Below are 16488 nucleotides of genomic sequence, written 5' to 3'. Positions count from 1 at the left end.
CTTGAAAAATACGTGATTATTTTCGTAATGGCTGATCGCTGTCGTGAAGACGCGCCTTTGCCGTTTGAAATGCGACGCTGCAGCGCCGGTATATCTGTATCTGTTCTGTGTCTACTACGCAACTTCCGTTAACTCGCTGCTGAGCAAAATGGACGCCTTTGTGTCTGTTTTCTTCGTATTCAAGCTATAAATACTATTTTTTCCCGCGAGCTGTTCACTCTGACGTGACAATGTTTACTCGGTGTCGTGGAAAATGTAAGTGAAAATTGTGTCGTGTAGCGGCCCTGGGTGTTTTACCTCTTGGTATGCGGAAAAGCGCGTCGAACCAAGTAGGCCACAGCCACGGATGACAATTGAGTGTGGATATCTCTTGGAGCCAAAGTTTATCAGAATAAATTCATGCTAGTCGATTGCTCTTCCAGCGGATGTATTGATATTAATTGGGCCAGCGCGCCCGTCATATCGGATATCGTTGGAATACCACGGGCTCCCGCCATAATTGTAATCCAGAAAGTGCATTCCGGAGCATAAATAATCACCGCGACTAGCTGGCTAAGGTAAATCACACAAAGTTCATTGATAACTGTTCCTGTTTTAGATTTAATGGCTCGTTTTAGACTTTCAGTTATCAGGATAGCTAAATGCAGATCTACCTTTTATGGATTTTGGTTCCACTTGGATATTACCAGTAACCCATCCGAGGCAGAAACAGAGTGTGTACGTATGACGTCGGATAGTTGACATTTAACAAAAGAGGGTAAAGACGATAATGGTAATAATATTATGTCAGTAATGATGTGAGTATATTCTGGTCATTGATAATCAACTATTATCAATGCGTTGAATGAGACAGCCATCCGACGGTTAACGTAATGTCAAAAAAATGACTCGTTATAATACATTAAAGTTGTCTTTCGATTTAAGGAACTTAAATCCTGGAGCAATTTTATGATATTATTTTTTTCGAAGACAAATAAGAAGCAACTAGTCAATACAAAAATAATTAGAATATTTTATTATAATAAATTTTTTATTTAAGATATGAATAAAGATAGTCCACTTTGTAGCAACATCACGCATCTGGTAGTCTATCATTGAAATATAGAATATGCAAATATTTTTTAAATCAATTGTTTCTTGCACAATTGATACAAATACTGTTTCTGCTCTAATTAAATGAAAGAAGAATACGAATAAAAAAAATATCTAGGAATTCTATGTTTTTGTTACAGAACCGAAACTCTAGAATAAACATGGATCGCCTATTGCAGGACCCACGTGCTTCGTCAAAGTTCGGCTGAGATTAAACCGTGCAACATGGGAACTTAAAAGAGACTTCCTTAAGTTCCCAAAATCGAATATACTTTAGTGAACTAGCGCTCTTTTAACGAAGCGAGATACTCCGTTCTGATCGCGTAGTGCCGCCGACAGCGACCGCGTCCCATACGACAAAAATAAACGAACTTAAACGATGGCTACATCAAGGATTCACGGAGTTGGTGCATTCGGCAACGTTCCTTTAACAAAGGATCATCGAGTATTGTGAAACGTAAGACAAGTGCACAACGCTAATCGGGAAACTTGTATTTACTATTGGTACTAATGGATATTGTCTTATGATTCTGTGCATAGGAACTAGTGAAGCACTGGAATTGATTTCGAGACTATATTGTCGTGGCTGTAATGCCAGAACAAATCAAGTCCAAAATGAATGGAGTTATTCCGAGTGTACCGATCACTACCCTCGCGGGTATCGCGAGTCTCACCGACCTCTTACCTGAGATGCCCCTACCCACACCATTGCCTCAAACCCTGACAAATAAATCCCTTCTCTTTCATCCGCGCGTGGCAGAGGAGGCGCAGATACTTCTGAGCGTTAGCGATGAGAACCTGGTGCCCCAGCTAATACTGTCCCTGTCGCAGACGTCCTCGGATCACATAGAGCTGAAAGATCACTACGCGAACACAGAACAACCGCTGGAGACTCAGCAGAATACGCCGGAGCTCCTGAAGGCGATCCTGCAGATAAATCCGCATGTCTTCAAGGGGCCTCAGTACAATTCACCAAGAAACTGGCCTCAGGGTACACCCCTGATGCACGCAAGTCAATCGCCGGCGAATTACGGACGGTTCTCACCCTCGTACTCAAGCTCATCGGGTTCGAGGCAAACCCCACAGGGTAGTCCAGCTCATCCCGCCGCTGCTAGGACTGTTCTACCGCCACCCGGAGTCATCTCCCAGGCGCAGCATCCGCGGATGCCAATTGCGCCCCAGAATCACGCGGATATGTCCCCTTTCGCTGTGCCTTCACCGTCGCCAAGAGCTACCGTCATTACGGAACAGACCAGGACCTCGACGACGCCTCAGCACATCCAGGAAGAGGCTAACTGTATAAATCCTCTATCTGGCATGAACCCACAGCCTAATATCTACTCCCCAGCCCACATGGGTTCGCCGAGCAATCCCTTGACTGCATTGCCTGGTGGCAATGTCACCCCTCAGCATCAGGGCATGGGTGGCTTGACGCCTCAGCACAACGTGCACATGCAGTCCCCTTTGCAATCTCCCATTGATGCTGGCATATCTATACAGCAGCAGCGGCAACAACAACAACAACAAAGCCTCAACCTGCAACATAATATATACGACCCTATGCAAATGAACCAACAAATTCAACAACAGCAGCCACAACAACAGCAGCATCATCAACCACATCACCATCATCACCACTCTTTAGGTTCAGCTCAGCCCTTGGATATGCACAGTGCGGTACAGGAGAATCAACAGTTTTTATTAAATCCAGTGACCGGTCATCCTGAGATCGACGTACCTCTAGACCAGGGTGTGGACCCGAAGCAAAATATTAATCGTATACATGACAATATGCTGATATCACCCCAGATTCCAATGTATCCCGATGTGAACTCTAGTGGAGCGATGAACGTGGGTGATGCGACATGCATGTCACCGCAACAGAATCTGCAAAACAATAACGCGGACAAAGAGATGAAGTCGAATCTACCTAGTGGTCACTTGATGGACAAGATGAAGGAACCTGTAGTCATGTTAAATAGGTTATCTCTAGCGGATCAAGCTCTTATGCAAAAGAGTCTGACCGCCTTCGCTGAGAAGTCGCCGAATCTCGCCGCTAAGATGGGAATCACAAATCGGAGCAACGAGACAAAATCGGAATCAGAGAGCGAAGAGGAGATTGGTAGGAACAACAAGTACTTCAAGTCGAGAGCTAAAGATCGGCAGGTCCAGAGGGAAAAGGAAAGAGCAGAGAGAAAGAAAAGCGACGACAAGGCGCGAAGACGACGAAGGATACTCGACGATGACGACGACGAGGACGAAGTAGATGATAAAAAGGAGGCGGTTTTCGTACCGACCAAACCAAAAATAAGAAAGGTTGAGAAGAAGCTGATGCCGATTGTAAGTAAGCTGAGCGTTGAGGAACTCATGGAGACCAATACGTATCAGAGATTTAATACCACCATCGACACCATCTTCGAGAACACCGAGGATGTCGCCACCGTTGCAGAGTTGGAGGACGATGGCGACGTTCCACCGGAGATGCTGATACCCAAGTACCAGCTGCAAGATCTGTGCACGGAAGCTGCCAAGCTCAAGGCTCTAGGTGCAATGGAATCTATTCCTCCAGAAAGGCTGGTCAGGCTACTGAATATCCTAGAGAAGAATATCCGGGACGGTGCTAGAGTCTCGCCGTTGGCTGACCCTGATGACGACGTCGATGAGAGCCGACTTTGGATGCAGCTCGCTATGGAGAGGGTCCAACGCGCCGTCGACGCCTCCCTTATCTCACTGCACATCATGACCTCACGTAATATGCCTAAGACCGTCTACTTAGAAGACGTGATCGACAGAATAGTCCTTTTCATGAAGTTTCAACTGCAGAATACTATTTATCCCTCCTTCGATCCTGTTTATAAGGTAGATTCTAAGAACAAGACTGAAAATTATAACTCTAGCGGTCGTAAGAAAAGGGGCCACACGAAGGAGGTTCGCGAGAAGAGTATTCTGCAGGTGTACAACAAGATGCACGAGCTTGTCGGCTTGTTGGCTGAGCTCCTCAGCATCCAGGTACTGACGGACACGAGTGTTCTCCACGCCTCGACGCTCGGCGTCGCTCCATTCTTCGTCGAATCCGTCAGTGATCTTCAATTGAGCGCCCTCAAGCTCGTCACGGTCATCTTCACCAAATACGAGAAGCACAGGAGACTACTCCTAGACGACATTCTTGCTTCCATAGCGCGACTTCCCAGCAGCAAGAGGAGTTTAAGGACCTACAGACTCAATTCCGAGGATCATATTCAGATGTTAACCGCCCTGGTACTTCAGCTCATACAGTGTGTGGTGGTACTGCCGGACAGTATAGCGCCGCACGAAAAAACAAACAAAGACGAGGAAGAGAAGAAGGAAGAGAAAAAGCCAAGCCAGGTCGACGCCGATATTCTCATAATAAATAAGTATGAGACTGCTACGAGAACAGCTGGCAATTTTCTTACGGTTTTTCTTAACAAATGTGGCAGCAAAGGTGAGGAAATCGACTACAGGCCCCTGTTTGAAAACTTCGTCCAAGACCTCTTGGCTACTGTGAACAAACCCGAGTGGCCTGCCGCAGAATTATTATTGAGTCTTCTGGGGAACTTACTGGTAGGACACTTCTCAAACAAGAGTTCAGACATGTCGCTCAGAGTGGCCTCCATTGATTACCTGGGCGTTGTAGCAGCCAGGTTAAGAAAAGACGCTGTGAGCTCACAATGTAAACTATCTACCATTGATCAAATCATCAAAGACATCAAGGCTGAACAACAGAAGGATACTGATTATGATCAAATTAAAGATAAAGAAATCGCTGGACTTAGCGAGGACGAGGAAAGGACTCTGTTCCTTCAGAAAGTACTTCTCGACTATCTAGCTGTCAATGGTACTAAGGACTCTGCGCTGGCTTACGCGAGGCATTTTTATCTGGCACAATGGTACAGAGACTGTACCATGGAGAAGACACGGGTGGTTCAATCGAAGAACAGCCCTGGCAAGAAGTCGCACAAGAAACGTTCGAAGAAGAAAAATAGACATCAAAATAGCGAAGAGGAGAGTGAATCCGAGCTCGAAGAGCAAAATGCTGACGAGAATGACAATAACGAACAAAAAAACTCAGAAGCTTACAGGCTCATCGAGGAAAAGAAGAAGTTAATGATTAATAAAATACGACCATTTTATTCGTCCGGGACTAAAGTGGAAGTACTCCAAACTTACATAGACTATAATTCAGCCGAGCTTATATCTCAGTATCTGGCGTCAAAGCGACCATTCTCTCAGAGTTTCGACAGGTACCTCAAGCAGATCCTGCACGTACTCACAGAATCTTCGATCGCCATACGTACCAAGGCCATGAAATGCCTTACCATGATCGTAGAAGCTGACTCCAGCGTTTTGGCCAGGGTGGACATGCAGTTGGGTGTAAAGCACTCATTTCTCGATCATTCTACATCCGTGCGCGAAGCTGCTGTGGACCTTGTTGGTAAATTTGTATTGAGTAGACCAGAGCTCATCGACAAGTACTATGACATGCTTTCAGCAAGGATCCTTGATACTGGCGTGAGCGTGAGGAAGAGAGTAATCAAGATCCTGAAAGACATCTGCATGGAATGCCCAGACTTTCCTAAGATACCTGAAATCTGCGTGAAGATGATAAGAAGAGTGAACGATGAAGAAGGAATTAGAAAGTTAGTAATGGAAGTCTTTCAGAATATGTGGTTCACTCCGGTAAGGGAACGACCTTCGCTGGACTCTGAAGCATTGCTAAGAAAAGTTATGAATATTACCGACGTCGTGGCAGCTAGCAAAGACATGGGACTGGAGTGGTTCGAGCAACTACTGGTTAGTTTGTTCAAGCCTAAAGAGGACAAGGACGACAGTACGAAGATGCAAATGGAACCGCCTAAGGCCTTGCTCACAGCCTGTAAGCAGATCGTCGATTGCCTGATCGAGAACGTCCTGAGACTCGAGGAGACGAATCTTGACAATTCAGAGAAGCCTGAGAAGAAAGGGTCATCTCAGAGATTAGTGGCATGTTTAACGACCTTGTATCTCTTTGCAAAAATTAGACCTCAACTCCTGGTAAACCACGCCATCACTCTACAACCATACTTAAGTCTAAAGTGTCAAACCCAAGGGGACTATCAGATCATTAGCAGCGTGGCTCATACCCTGGAACTCGTTGTACCACTGATGGAGCATCCGAGTGAAACCTTCCTGGCCCAACTAGAAGAGGACTCGGTGAAGTTGATCTTACAGCATGATCGGTCTGTTGTGGCTAGCTGCTTATCCTGCTTAGGATCTATTGTTAACAACGTCACAAGGAACTTTAAGCTGATTCGTGATTGCTTCAAGAAGTACTACGGCCATCTTACAGAGTACAAGTCTTTCTACGAGAAGGATCCTACGAATCCAATGCTCCTGAGGTACAGACCCTTCTTCAGGCGAGCACTCTTCACTGTAGGGCTACTTCTGAGACACTTCAACTTCACTGACCCAGAGGTCATAGACGGGCTTCCGGACAATATCAAGGATCAAGTCTTTGAAACGTTGAATTACTTCGTTCATCAGGACAATGATGATATACGTCACTTTACTTTGTCAGCCATTGGCTCTCTGTGCATAAGGCATTATGAATTCATGATGATGCCTGAACTGAAAGAGCTGTATCATCATCTGCTCACCTCGGAGAACGCCCTGGTAAATATGAGGATTCAAGTGCTGAACAACATCGAGGTCTACCTGCAGGAAGAGGAGAAGAGGATGATCAAGCAGGATTTGGAGTGGGCCAAATTGTCAAAGTCAGAGAACTTGAAGGAAATGGGTGACGTGTCTTCAGGTATGGCTAGTACAGTAATACAATTGTATCTCAAGGAAGTCCTGGAATCGTTTCTCCACGTGAACGTGAGCGTCAGGCACGCAGCGCTCAAGGTAATCCAGCTGATCCTGGCGCAGGGTCTTGTTCACCCTGTACAAATAGTACCGTACTTGATCTGCATGAGTACTGACTGTGAAAAAATGGTAAGTCACAGCGCAGATAAGCAACTTCAGGACATAGAGAAGAAATATCCTGGCTTCATACACATGAAGTCCCAATTTGGCATCAAGCTGAGCTACCGCCTCCAGAAGATCCTGCAGAACGACATTACTGTGAGAGGCATGAGGATCAAAGAAGGTGAATTTCCCAGTGCGCTCAACGGTTTCCTCTACACCATCCTGAGGAACACGAAGCAGCAACGCAGAGCCATCGTTCTGTCGTTTCTCAAGCAATTCGACGAAAGCGCCAAAACAAGTTTGTCCCAAATGTTATATCTAGCTGACAATCTAGCTTATTTCACATATCAAGTCCAAGACGAACCACTCTTCATCATCCATCATATAGATATTATAATCTCCATGTCTGGGACAAACTTGCTACAATCTTTCAAGGAGGCATTGCTACCTAAGGAAGGTGGCGGTAGCAGCAGCAGTAGCACTGGTGCTAATGCTGGAGCCAATGTACAATCTCAACCCAACATTCAACCACAGCCCCATCCCGCTGCAGTCTGCGCACAAGGTGGACAAGCAAAGCCGAGTCATCTCTTGCCAATCTTAGAGGACGAGGAAGACGACGAGGAGGACGAGGAGTCAATATTGGCAAGGTTACCAGGAGATACTACGTTATTACGGGAATACATAACGGCCAGTCAAGGGTTCCTGTTGCTCCTGACTCTGCGCCAACACCTGAAAGACCTTTATGGTTTTTCGGACGCGAAGATTGGACAGTACTCGCCGTCGGAGGCAGCCAAGGTCTACGAGAAGGCGGTAAATCGTAAGAACAATTTATTATTCCGACCTAAGGCCACTTTGCAGAAACTCAAGGAAGGCGGCAGTAACATGGAGCTGGACGCGGAGGGCAGGAAGAAGCTGGTCAAGGAGTATCTGGACTTCAAGCAGCTGATGCTCAAATTCGATCCGGAGGAACCTGACGACGACGGTGGTGAAGGTGACCAATCGAAGCAGCAGGCACACGTCGCTACTACGGATAACAATTCCACGCAGGCAAAAATGGTCAATTCCGTAGTTGACAAATTACCCGATAGCGCCGCAGTGGCGCCACTTGATCCTAATCAACCTATGTACCAGCAACAGATTCCAAACCCAAGCGAGCACGCGAATAATTCGGTGCACTCGATTCCGGTGACGCCGCGCGTTCCTAAACTGACGATACATGCCCACCCGGAGATAAAGGAGCACAAGAAGCATCGCTCGCACAAAACTGACAAGACGAAGAAGCATAAAAAGAAGAAGCGAAGAAGAATATCCGATAGCAGCGACAGTGCCGATGACTATAGTGATCCTGATTTTCTAGTGTGAGTGAAGTGTACACGTTTATCGGTGATGAATTTAGCTTTTGGAAGTCTTTATTGTTCTTTTTCTCTTCTTTCACTTCTTTTTAATCTACCATTTTCCGGCGGCGCCCTTTAATACTTTTTACCTCTGACTTGTGGAATTTGATACCAGTGTCGGACGCTCGCAGCGGTCTGCATCGTGAAGACATTTTAAATGGATTGAATTAAACGAAAGTGTGTATTCGTGAGCGAGAGAGGTAATTAATGGTTAAAAGAAAAAGGAATACAAAGAAACTGAATTGCGTAAAATCTTACAAAACGCTTCTTTGCTTTTATATGCGCGCGTCCATCGCTCGACTCGTTAAATTTGACACGAGCGAATTCCGTGACAAGAACGGAAGTGGAGGATCGTTAGTAATGTCGGTCTATCAAGTAAAATTTCTCACGACACTGTGGATACTTGGTTCAAGTGTGATATTCTACGTCTCCATTGAACGCTTTCTTTACTTTCTTGTTTAGAGTAATCTTCTTATTTGGCTATTTAAAGGAAAAGTGTCTTCTTGCGAGGCCGTTACAATTGTAGTGAATCTCTAGACCGTTTAAACGAAATCCTACAGAACCAAGTGTCCCACTCCCGTGTCGGGATTCAAAGTACAATAGGACACTAACGATTGTTCCGATGAAAATCATTTTTGTAAATAATATTAATCACGATAGTGACGAAAGGTGCAAGGCGCTCGCTCTGGTGTTTTTTAAAAGGACCAGCAGCCGAAATACGATAGGAAAGGAAAAAATGGGATACTAAGGACGGAGAGCTTCTGTAGTAAACGTAAGCACGAATCATGAATAGAGGTTAACGATAGTTGCGTTTTGATCGAGTTTTAATGGCTTTGCGGTGTGATTAATTGTAGAAAGCATGTTGAAGATAGAGAGTGAGTGTAAGAGAGTGGGAGAGAGCGAGAAAGAGAGAGAGAGAGCGAATGCATGAAGCAAGAGTGGATAAAGAAAAGAAAAGAAAAGAAGAAAAAAGTTGAAACTTACGGATCGCGAAATATCGAATTTCCTCTATTAACGTGTATAATAAAAGAAAAACAATAGAAGTGTGTAAGAAGAACGCGTAACGTATACATTATGAAATGTCGTTTGTAATATGTGTACATAAAAGTTTCAAGTAAAATATCTTATTTTCATACAAACTATATAGTGGTGACATTACGAAGAATACTTAACATTTTTTAAACGATATTAAGTATTTATTCAAGATTCGTGTTATCCCAATATAGTTTGCTTTACGCACTCATTTTTGGTGTCTGAGAGTGTCGAGGTTTTTTTTTTATATGCGTCTCCATGAGCCGTCAAAAGAAAAGCGAATCGTATTGACGTAATAAATAAAAACCATAGGACGAAATCTGAAATTGATAAAAAGAATTAAAAGCCCTAGTGTGAAATTAATGTTGACGAGAATTTGAAAAATGAACGCGTAAGTTTCTCGTCAGAAAAAAAATTCAAAATTATCTTGCGTCTTACACGGACCAAACAAAGGCAATTTTTCTCTGGGCGTTATTTTTTGACTTTTTCTTCAGGGCCTTTTAAATCGATCCGAATTGTTTTAATTCCTACTGAACATGCGCAAAATATTTTATTAGCCTATACCGTATACGGTATAAAAAGAAAAGGGACACTGTTAACAAATTTGTCTGCTTTCAAAAATCGAATATATTCTCACTTTCAAAACAAAGCGATACGACCATCTCAATAACGTTATCAATCAGTCCTTGTCCTGCCAAATTTGACATTAATTTATTTCTTACAACAATGTTTCCTACTGCGCTCTTATCAGTCAAATAAATTTCATAGGACGTAAACTTCTTAATTTATGTTCGCTCATTTTCTTTGTGATGTCTTTATTCATTTTTATTTGCTCTTCTTCACACATCCTATAATGCGTGATGGCATTGTTCGTTATCATATGGGCGAGTACGATTTGAAGTTGAGATGTGAAAAGAAATGGGAGAGAGAAAACTTAAAAGTTAAAGTAACGTAGAGCAGTAAGGTATTTTGAAAAATTCTAAGATAATCCATACGGTTAAACGATACAAGCTGACTGATGATGAATGAAGAAGAAAGAGTGTCATTCTAATTCTAATTCTTCTGAAACTTACTAAAAATTTGCTCCCCACTAGTTAGCAAATTTTTTAAATAAAACTCTTCTCGCTAGAAAACTCTGCAGTCAGCTTGTATCCTGCGTTCTATAAAATTGTCCTTAGAATTATTCAAATCAAACGATCTCGGTTAGTTCTCATTCTGTCCGCGCGGCAGCGTCTTGATAGTTCCGAAAGTAAGGAAAGAAACAGTGAAGTGTCAAGTGAAAGACAAGAATCTCAACTCGCTACAAATCAAAGGCCAGAATCGTTAACGTCACCTTTCTTTTAACATCAGCCTCACCTTTCTATTGCAATTGGGGAAGGAGAAAGCGCTAGTGATTTTGTCTCCGTAGTTAACCGTCCCTCCGAGCGTGCAATGCTAGAACGTAAGCAAAAGCTTAAATCCACCGAGGTGCCTGTCGCGCTTTCTTCGATTAACGATTGACTCAAGAAAGGTGGAATTATTGGGAACAAGTACGAACATTGTTAAAGAGCAAAAAGAAATGGCAAACGATATTAACGAAGATGAATGAAGGGAATAGCACACGATTGCTGACGAGCGGTGTGATACGAGATGAATAACGAAAGGAAAAGAAAAACCAAACGGAACGAGCCTAGTTATCAAATTGTTAAAAAAAATCAACTCCGATGATTCTTATAATTTCTTTGTAACTGGATTTGGGCGATTTGTAATATTAACTATTTTCATTTCCTTTGCATCTCGGTACCCCAGAAATCCCGATTGAAATCCTTATCTTGGATTTTTCGAATTTACCCAACAATTTCGACACCGAGCGCTTCTTACGATGTTGACAACAACGTCCAAATTGCACGAATCATTGAGCTTCACGATGCCGCTATATCGTTATGCGTTAAAGTGACGTGCTAATGGATTATAATTAATAATAATGACGGGCAGGACACAGCGAGTAAAAGAGAAAAAAAATAACTATTCTGTACAAACTTTTTACGTGTACATATTTATTTCCAAGGAGGAATTTTGAAGTGTAGTAGCTGCGGTTGTGCTGACGTTTAAGAGTAAAAAAAAAATTAGTGTGGACGAGTGAGAGTGAAAGGCAGAAAGAGCGTGAGAGAGAGAGAGAGAGAGAGAGAGAGAGAGAGAGAGAAAGAAAGAGAGATAAAATGCAAGAAATTAAAGAGAGAAAGAGTGACGAGTGAGGAAACGGTTTCGTTTAACATTTTATTGTTCGTTGTAATAAACTTATAGAAGGTACATTATATTCTAAATAATTATATTTCTACGTATAATTAAACTTTAAGAAACTTTATTCGTAAGTATTTCCATAAGGTGTCGATTGCGTCGCACTGAATGGGCGCCAGCAATAAACTAGGCGCCTTCTCATTCAGTCCGACGCGCGGCACGCTTGTATTATAACATTATTATAGCACCTATGTTTTTGTATTTGGTAATCTAATTAAAGAATATTAATTAATAAACAAAAAGGTAAATAGAAAGTATATTATATATTTGAGTAAAGCCGGCAAGTGTTAATGTTATCCATAACGCTACGAAACACGTGCATAAAACAGTACCTAAAAGAAAGTTGTAAAGCTTAAATAAAAACAGATGCGGCCGTTCTGGATAAGAGTTAACGCTCGTTTACTCATAACTTATTATGTACATCGTCTGAAAGAAAAAAAAAAAGATACGTTCGTAAAGAAAATAAACATAAGCATATATCAAGTGACTGTCTCATTTATTCTGTCGCTTATTGCGGGTCTGCCACTTTATCGTCCGTTAGATACTGCTGGAGTCGATGATAGTTTTGAGATTTGTGAAATAAAAGAATTTCCGGTTCTTATTTTATATCAAAGATATACCACTTTATTATTTACTTGACTAATACAGTGTCAAAGACATTATATAATTAATGACACGAAATTCGTTTTATTTTATGAAGTTCCAGTGTAAAACCTTTGGTTCCTCTTAAATAAGATGCCAACTGAATACTTACGCTCTTTTTCTCTTTTCGTTCCCAAATTCGAATAATGATTGATGAATGATACGTAGAGTCTGAAAAAACGGTATACTTCGACTGTCGATTTTGCGTTCGGTTAAATGGCTGGAGAAAATATAATGACTAATTAAATTACAATATCGATATAATAAGAATGCATACTGTAAATACAATTAATACCTGATACTGATACTTATCATTAGGATATCTTATCCGCGATTCTGAAAACGGTATCAACTGTGCGACGATAAAGTGTAGAATATTTAGAATTACAAAATTTTCCTATAAATGTACATTTTAATGGAATCCTATAATATAATTAATAGTTATTGAGCCAACCGTACACGGTTGAGATATGAGATATTGCCTCAAGAAGATCATCACCAATTAATATCAAATTAATTGGTATCACTGTCTATTGTCAAATAACTTACATATTTTATCGCTGCCAGAATCGAATCCCTATAGGATTGTGATACGTTAGATTAAAAAGAAAAACATTCAAGGAATACCGAACAGTATGTACAATTTCTTTTAAACATAACAAATTCGTAATCTTGACATTCCGAAGTGTTGTGTGCCTGCTTCGTGTTCCGCCCAAAATTGAATCCAATTGCGACCAAGTTGAAGGGACAAAATGTTGAACAGGTGGAAACTTCGTAAGGTCACTGGGGCGGTGCAGGCGCTTGTTGTTTAGCGGCTGTAATATTCAAAAACCTATAGGATTCATACGTACACATGTCTGAACGTATACCGCAATTTCCAGTATGAAAAAAAAATTTAGTGATCCAGAAATTGTGGCACACTCTGCATAAAGGACCCATAGAATAGAGTACAAGCATCAGAAGAATGAATGTCGAGGGAAAAAATTATTTAATAACGATCATGCGCATGCAACAGAATTATTAAAAGTAGAGAAACAAAACCAGCGTTAGCTTTGTGCGGTCTCTGCGCGTGCCCCTGAACAGCATGAGCCGAGGGAAGCGACGATAAGTTAAAAAAGAATTCTTTATTCAAGCAAAAGCAATTCTTTGTTAAATTAGTGTTAATGGTGCACACTCGGGATAACCGCTTTAGAGCACTCGCTGGACCTGCAGGAAATTTTATTACGTGCAAAATAGTACCACTGATAGAACACCATGCAGGAACAAAGATAAATGTAGATGATTTTTAAACACCTTTAAGTATATTAAATATGAGGCTACAATAAAATCTGATAGATATCGCGCGAAACGATCTACAGAACTGAACGACAATATTGTATAACGGTTATGATATTAAAATAATTTCATCGCTAACGAATTTCCTTCGGTTCGGAGTTTATATACATACGGTATCAAGTGAGAAACTATTTTCTGAACACATCGAATGTACGAGTAGGTATCACTTGCTAAGGCACAGAGGTTGTCTAATGAGCTAATTAAAATTATAGAAAATTATTTAATTCCCAAGCGAATCCCAAGTAGTTGCTTTCAGTCGTAGCTTCGAGAAGTCGTTTAAGGCATTTCATAGTTAGTAACGCAATTGCAATTAAATTAACGCAACAGAAAATTTTCTTGTCAGATGTCAAACGCGCTTGTCTGTCTGTTAATAGTGAATCCAAGAAGGGAAGTTGTTTGCCCTTGATTCTCACCGTTTTTGCTGTAGTAAGTCTTGGGAAAGCCACGAAAAGGTTCCGGCGATGGAAAATGTACAGCGGAGTGGAACTTATCGGCAAATCGTACATCCAGATCAGTGAGATTGGCCGTTGATTGGCCATTGCGCATGGAGGAAGTCCTGGTGGACGGAGTTGGTGGTAGAGGATGTGTGGGAGCAGTTATTCTTTGCTGAGCGGATGCAGTTCTCTGAGGAAGTGGTGGGGGTGGTGGAGGTATTTTTGGTGCTGACACAGCTGTCCGCGAGGGTGGTGGTGGAGCAGTCCTGGTGGCAATTACTGTTCCGGGTGCTCTACTTGTTGGAGGTGATGGCGGTCGTACCACCGGTGGTCGTAATACTCTTCCAATAGGACGTTGCTGTTCGTTCAAGCAGTCCTGCGATTGATGCAATGAGGCAGGAGTCGGTGCCACCAGGACTGGCGGTGATCGAGGCAAACGCATGCTCTGAGCCCTGGAGACGTTTGTATTTAGATTTAATTTCTTTGGCGGCGGTGATGGTTTCTGTGGTGCTAGCGAAGGTGGTGGAGGCGGTTTAGGCACAGCTACTTTCATTATGGAAGCCGGTCCTGAGTCTGTATTGCTAGTATTCTGTACCTGTATGAAAAGAAGATCTGTCTAAAAAGGATCTTATTTAAATTATAAGCATATGCTAATATTTTTAGTTTCTGTAATCGATAGTCGTAGATCCTCTGTAATTATGATTTAAAAACAGTGAAAACAGACCGGATTGAAAATCTGTGGTTTCTGCGTTGCTGGTGGTGGAATTGGAGGTGGCCCTCTTCGCACACTAGGCAGGGTATTGCTAGATGTCGCATTTCCTGAAGAGTCTGTGTTATCTCTCTCACTCATATTTGCACGTAGTCCAGTGGGTTTAAGCTTTGGCATGCCACCAGAGAATAATCCAGCTAATCCAGGTGGTCCACCATTACTCATACTGTTACTACTGGACAGTCCAGCTGACGTGCTAGTGTTATTAGACACATTACTTGCAGCCTCACCCTTTACTCTACCTATGAATTATCAATATCATAATTAAGTCATTGCAAGTTAATAAATTTACAGAGAAATTCCTTTTACTTCTACTACTAAATATCTGCTTATAATATACGTAGCTAACAACTCACCACTAATTGCTGGTGCACTTTTATCTACTGTGACAGTTTTTTTCAATGTTTTTCCAGCTCTGATTGACTGTAATAAAAGACCACGACCTTGTTCACCTGCACCCGCTGCTGAAGTGCCAAAATTTGTTGGTGGGGGTGGTGGCAATGGTGCCGACATTTTTGCCAGATCCTTATCAATACAGATAAAGCATTATGTATCATAACATTTTTTATATTAGTTATTACCTATATAAATATAATCACTCTTCAATGAATTAGCAGTCTAGATGTACTTTACTGTTTAATATGTTTTTATACATATTCATAGTATCAAGTGAAGAATAGCGACTCCAACATAGAAAGACAATGACAGTCTAATAACTATTTATTCTTCTTTATAAAGAATGGCTATCAGGTGGTTATTTATTTTTAAAAAACGAAGTCTCATGCTGCAGGATATTTTTAGTAATCTTAAATGCTCCACATGTCACAATGTCTCCCACAGAGCAACTGAGGTTAAGATATTAAAATCAGAATCTCTTTCATACGTGGCAGACGAAAGCTCACATTTTTTTTAAATAAAAAAAATATTAGTGATTTACAGCTCTTCGTTATTTTACTTATACCTTATAAACGTTTACCTTCGAATAATAATAAATTAAGTTTGATGAAAACGAGATGAATCACAGTAGATAAATATCAGTTATTCACACTATCAACGTATCGTTCATTTCGTTATTGTTATCGCTTAACACGAATTCCTAATCATTTTAATGTAGGCAGAAAAAGATAATTCAATTTCTCACAACTGAAGCTCAGAGATGAACTGTTGACAACTATGATCGGTGCCGTGAATCTCAAGAGTAGTCAATTCTTGAAGTGGCGACGCCTTGATTCGTCAGCTTTCGCGCTTTTAGAGAAATCTCTATTCACCATTTATGTTTATGACGTTTACCATCTCTGCATTTACTCTGTGGTTGGTACGCCTTATTAATTCTTCAAAATTTCTCTAGAAATAATTCTTTGCTTCAGAAAAATCACTAGATGCACATTTGTCACGCAGGTGAACGTCCTAATTATAAATGAATTTATAAAATCAACTTAAATTAGGAAATTACAACATACCGTTTTGTAGCAGTCGTCCTAAACGAAACTTTAAAAATTGTTTAGAGACATCAATGAAATCAGTACAATTCAAGTTCACAATTTCTTTA

At 41.5% G+C, this 16488-nt stretch overlaps 2 protein-coding genes across 9 annotated transcripts; one reads left to right on the top strand and one right to left on the bottom strand.

Moving 5' to 3' along the window:
* The first annotated feature begins 128 nt into the window (after positions 1-128).
* Positions 129-12159, top strand: LOC107274096 (nipped-B-like protein B). 3 transcript variants are annotated; one of them, XM_015752862.2, is made up of 3 exons: positions 129-557; positions 1233-1549; positions 1633-12159. In XM_015752862.2, exon 3 carries the CDS (start codon positions 1684-1686, stop codon positions 8416-8418), a length of 6735 nt encoding a protein of 2244 aa, XP_015608348.1. In that variant the 5' UTR covers positions 129-557; positions 1233-1549; positions 1633-1683; the 3' UTR covers positions 8419-12159. The 3 variants fall into 3 exon arrangements, with proteins under 3 accessions (XP_015608348.1, XP_024947141.1, XP_024947142.1); XM_025091373.1 differs by adding an exon at positions 618-717 and having other exon boundaries at positions 1233-12159; XM_025091374.1 differs by having other exon boundaries at positions 133-255; positions 1233-12159.
* A 198-nt stretch (positions 12160-12357) lies between these two features.
* LOC107274098 (WAS/WASL-interacting protein family member 3) lies at positions 12358-16211 on the bottom strand. Of its 6 annotated transcripts, none has more exons than XM_025091379.1 (5): positions 15916-16211; positions 15296-15464; positions 14895-15181; positions 14150-14786; positions 12358-13216 (listed from the first exon to the last, which is right to left on the bottom strand). In XM_025091379.1, the coding sequence occupies exons 2-5, from the start codon at positions 15450-15452 to the stop codon at positions 13182-13184; spliced, it is 1116 nt and encodes a 371-aa protein (XP_024947147.1). In that variant the 5' UTR covers positions 15453-15464; positions 15916-16211; the 3' UTR covers positions 12358-13181. The 6 variants fall into 6 exon arrangements, with proteins under 6 accessions (XP_024947147.1, XP_015608355.1, XP_024947145.1 ...); XM_015752869.2 differs by having other exon boundaries at positions 14150-14765; XM_025091377.1 differs by lacking the exon at positions 12358-13216 and having other exon boundaries at positions 13509-14786; positions 15539-16211.
* Positions 16212-16488: the final 277 nt, after the last annotated feature.

The sequence above is a fragment of the Cephus cinctus genome, unplaced genomic scaffold, assembly GCF_000341935.2.
Source record: "Cephus cinctus unplaced genomic scaffold, Ccin1 Ccin1_scaffold2234, whole genome shotgun sequence".
In the NCBI taxonomy this organism is placed as follows: domain Eukaryota; kingdom Metazoa; phylum Arthropoda; class Insecta; order Hymenoptera; family Cephidae; genus Cephus; species Cephus cinctus.
The sequence above is the reverse complement of the archived record's forward strand: the minus strand, read 5'-3'. Positions and strand labels throughout refer to the sequence as shown.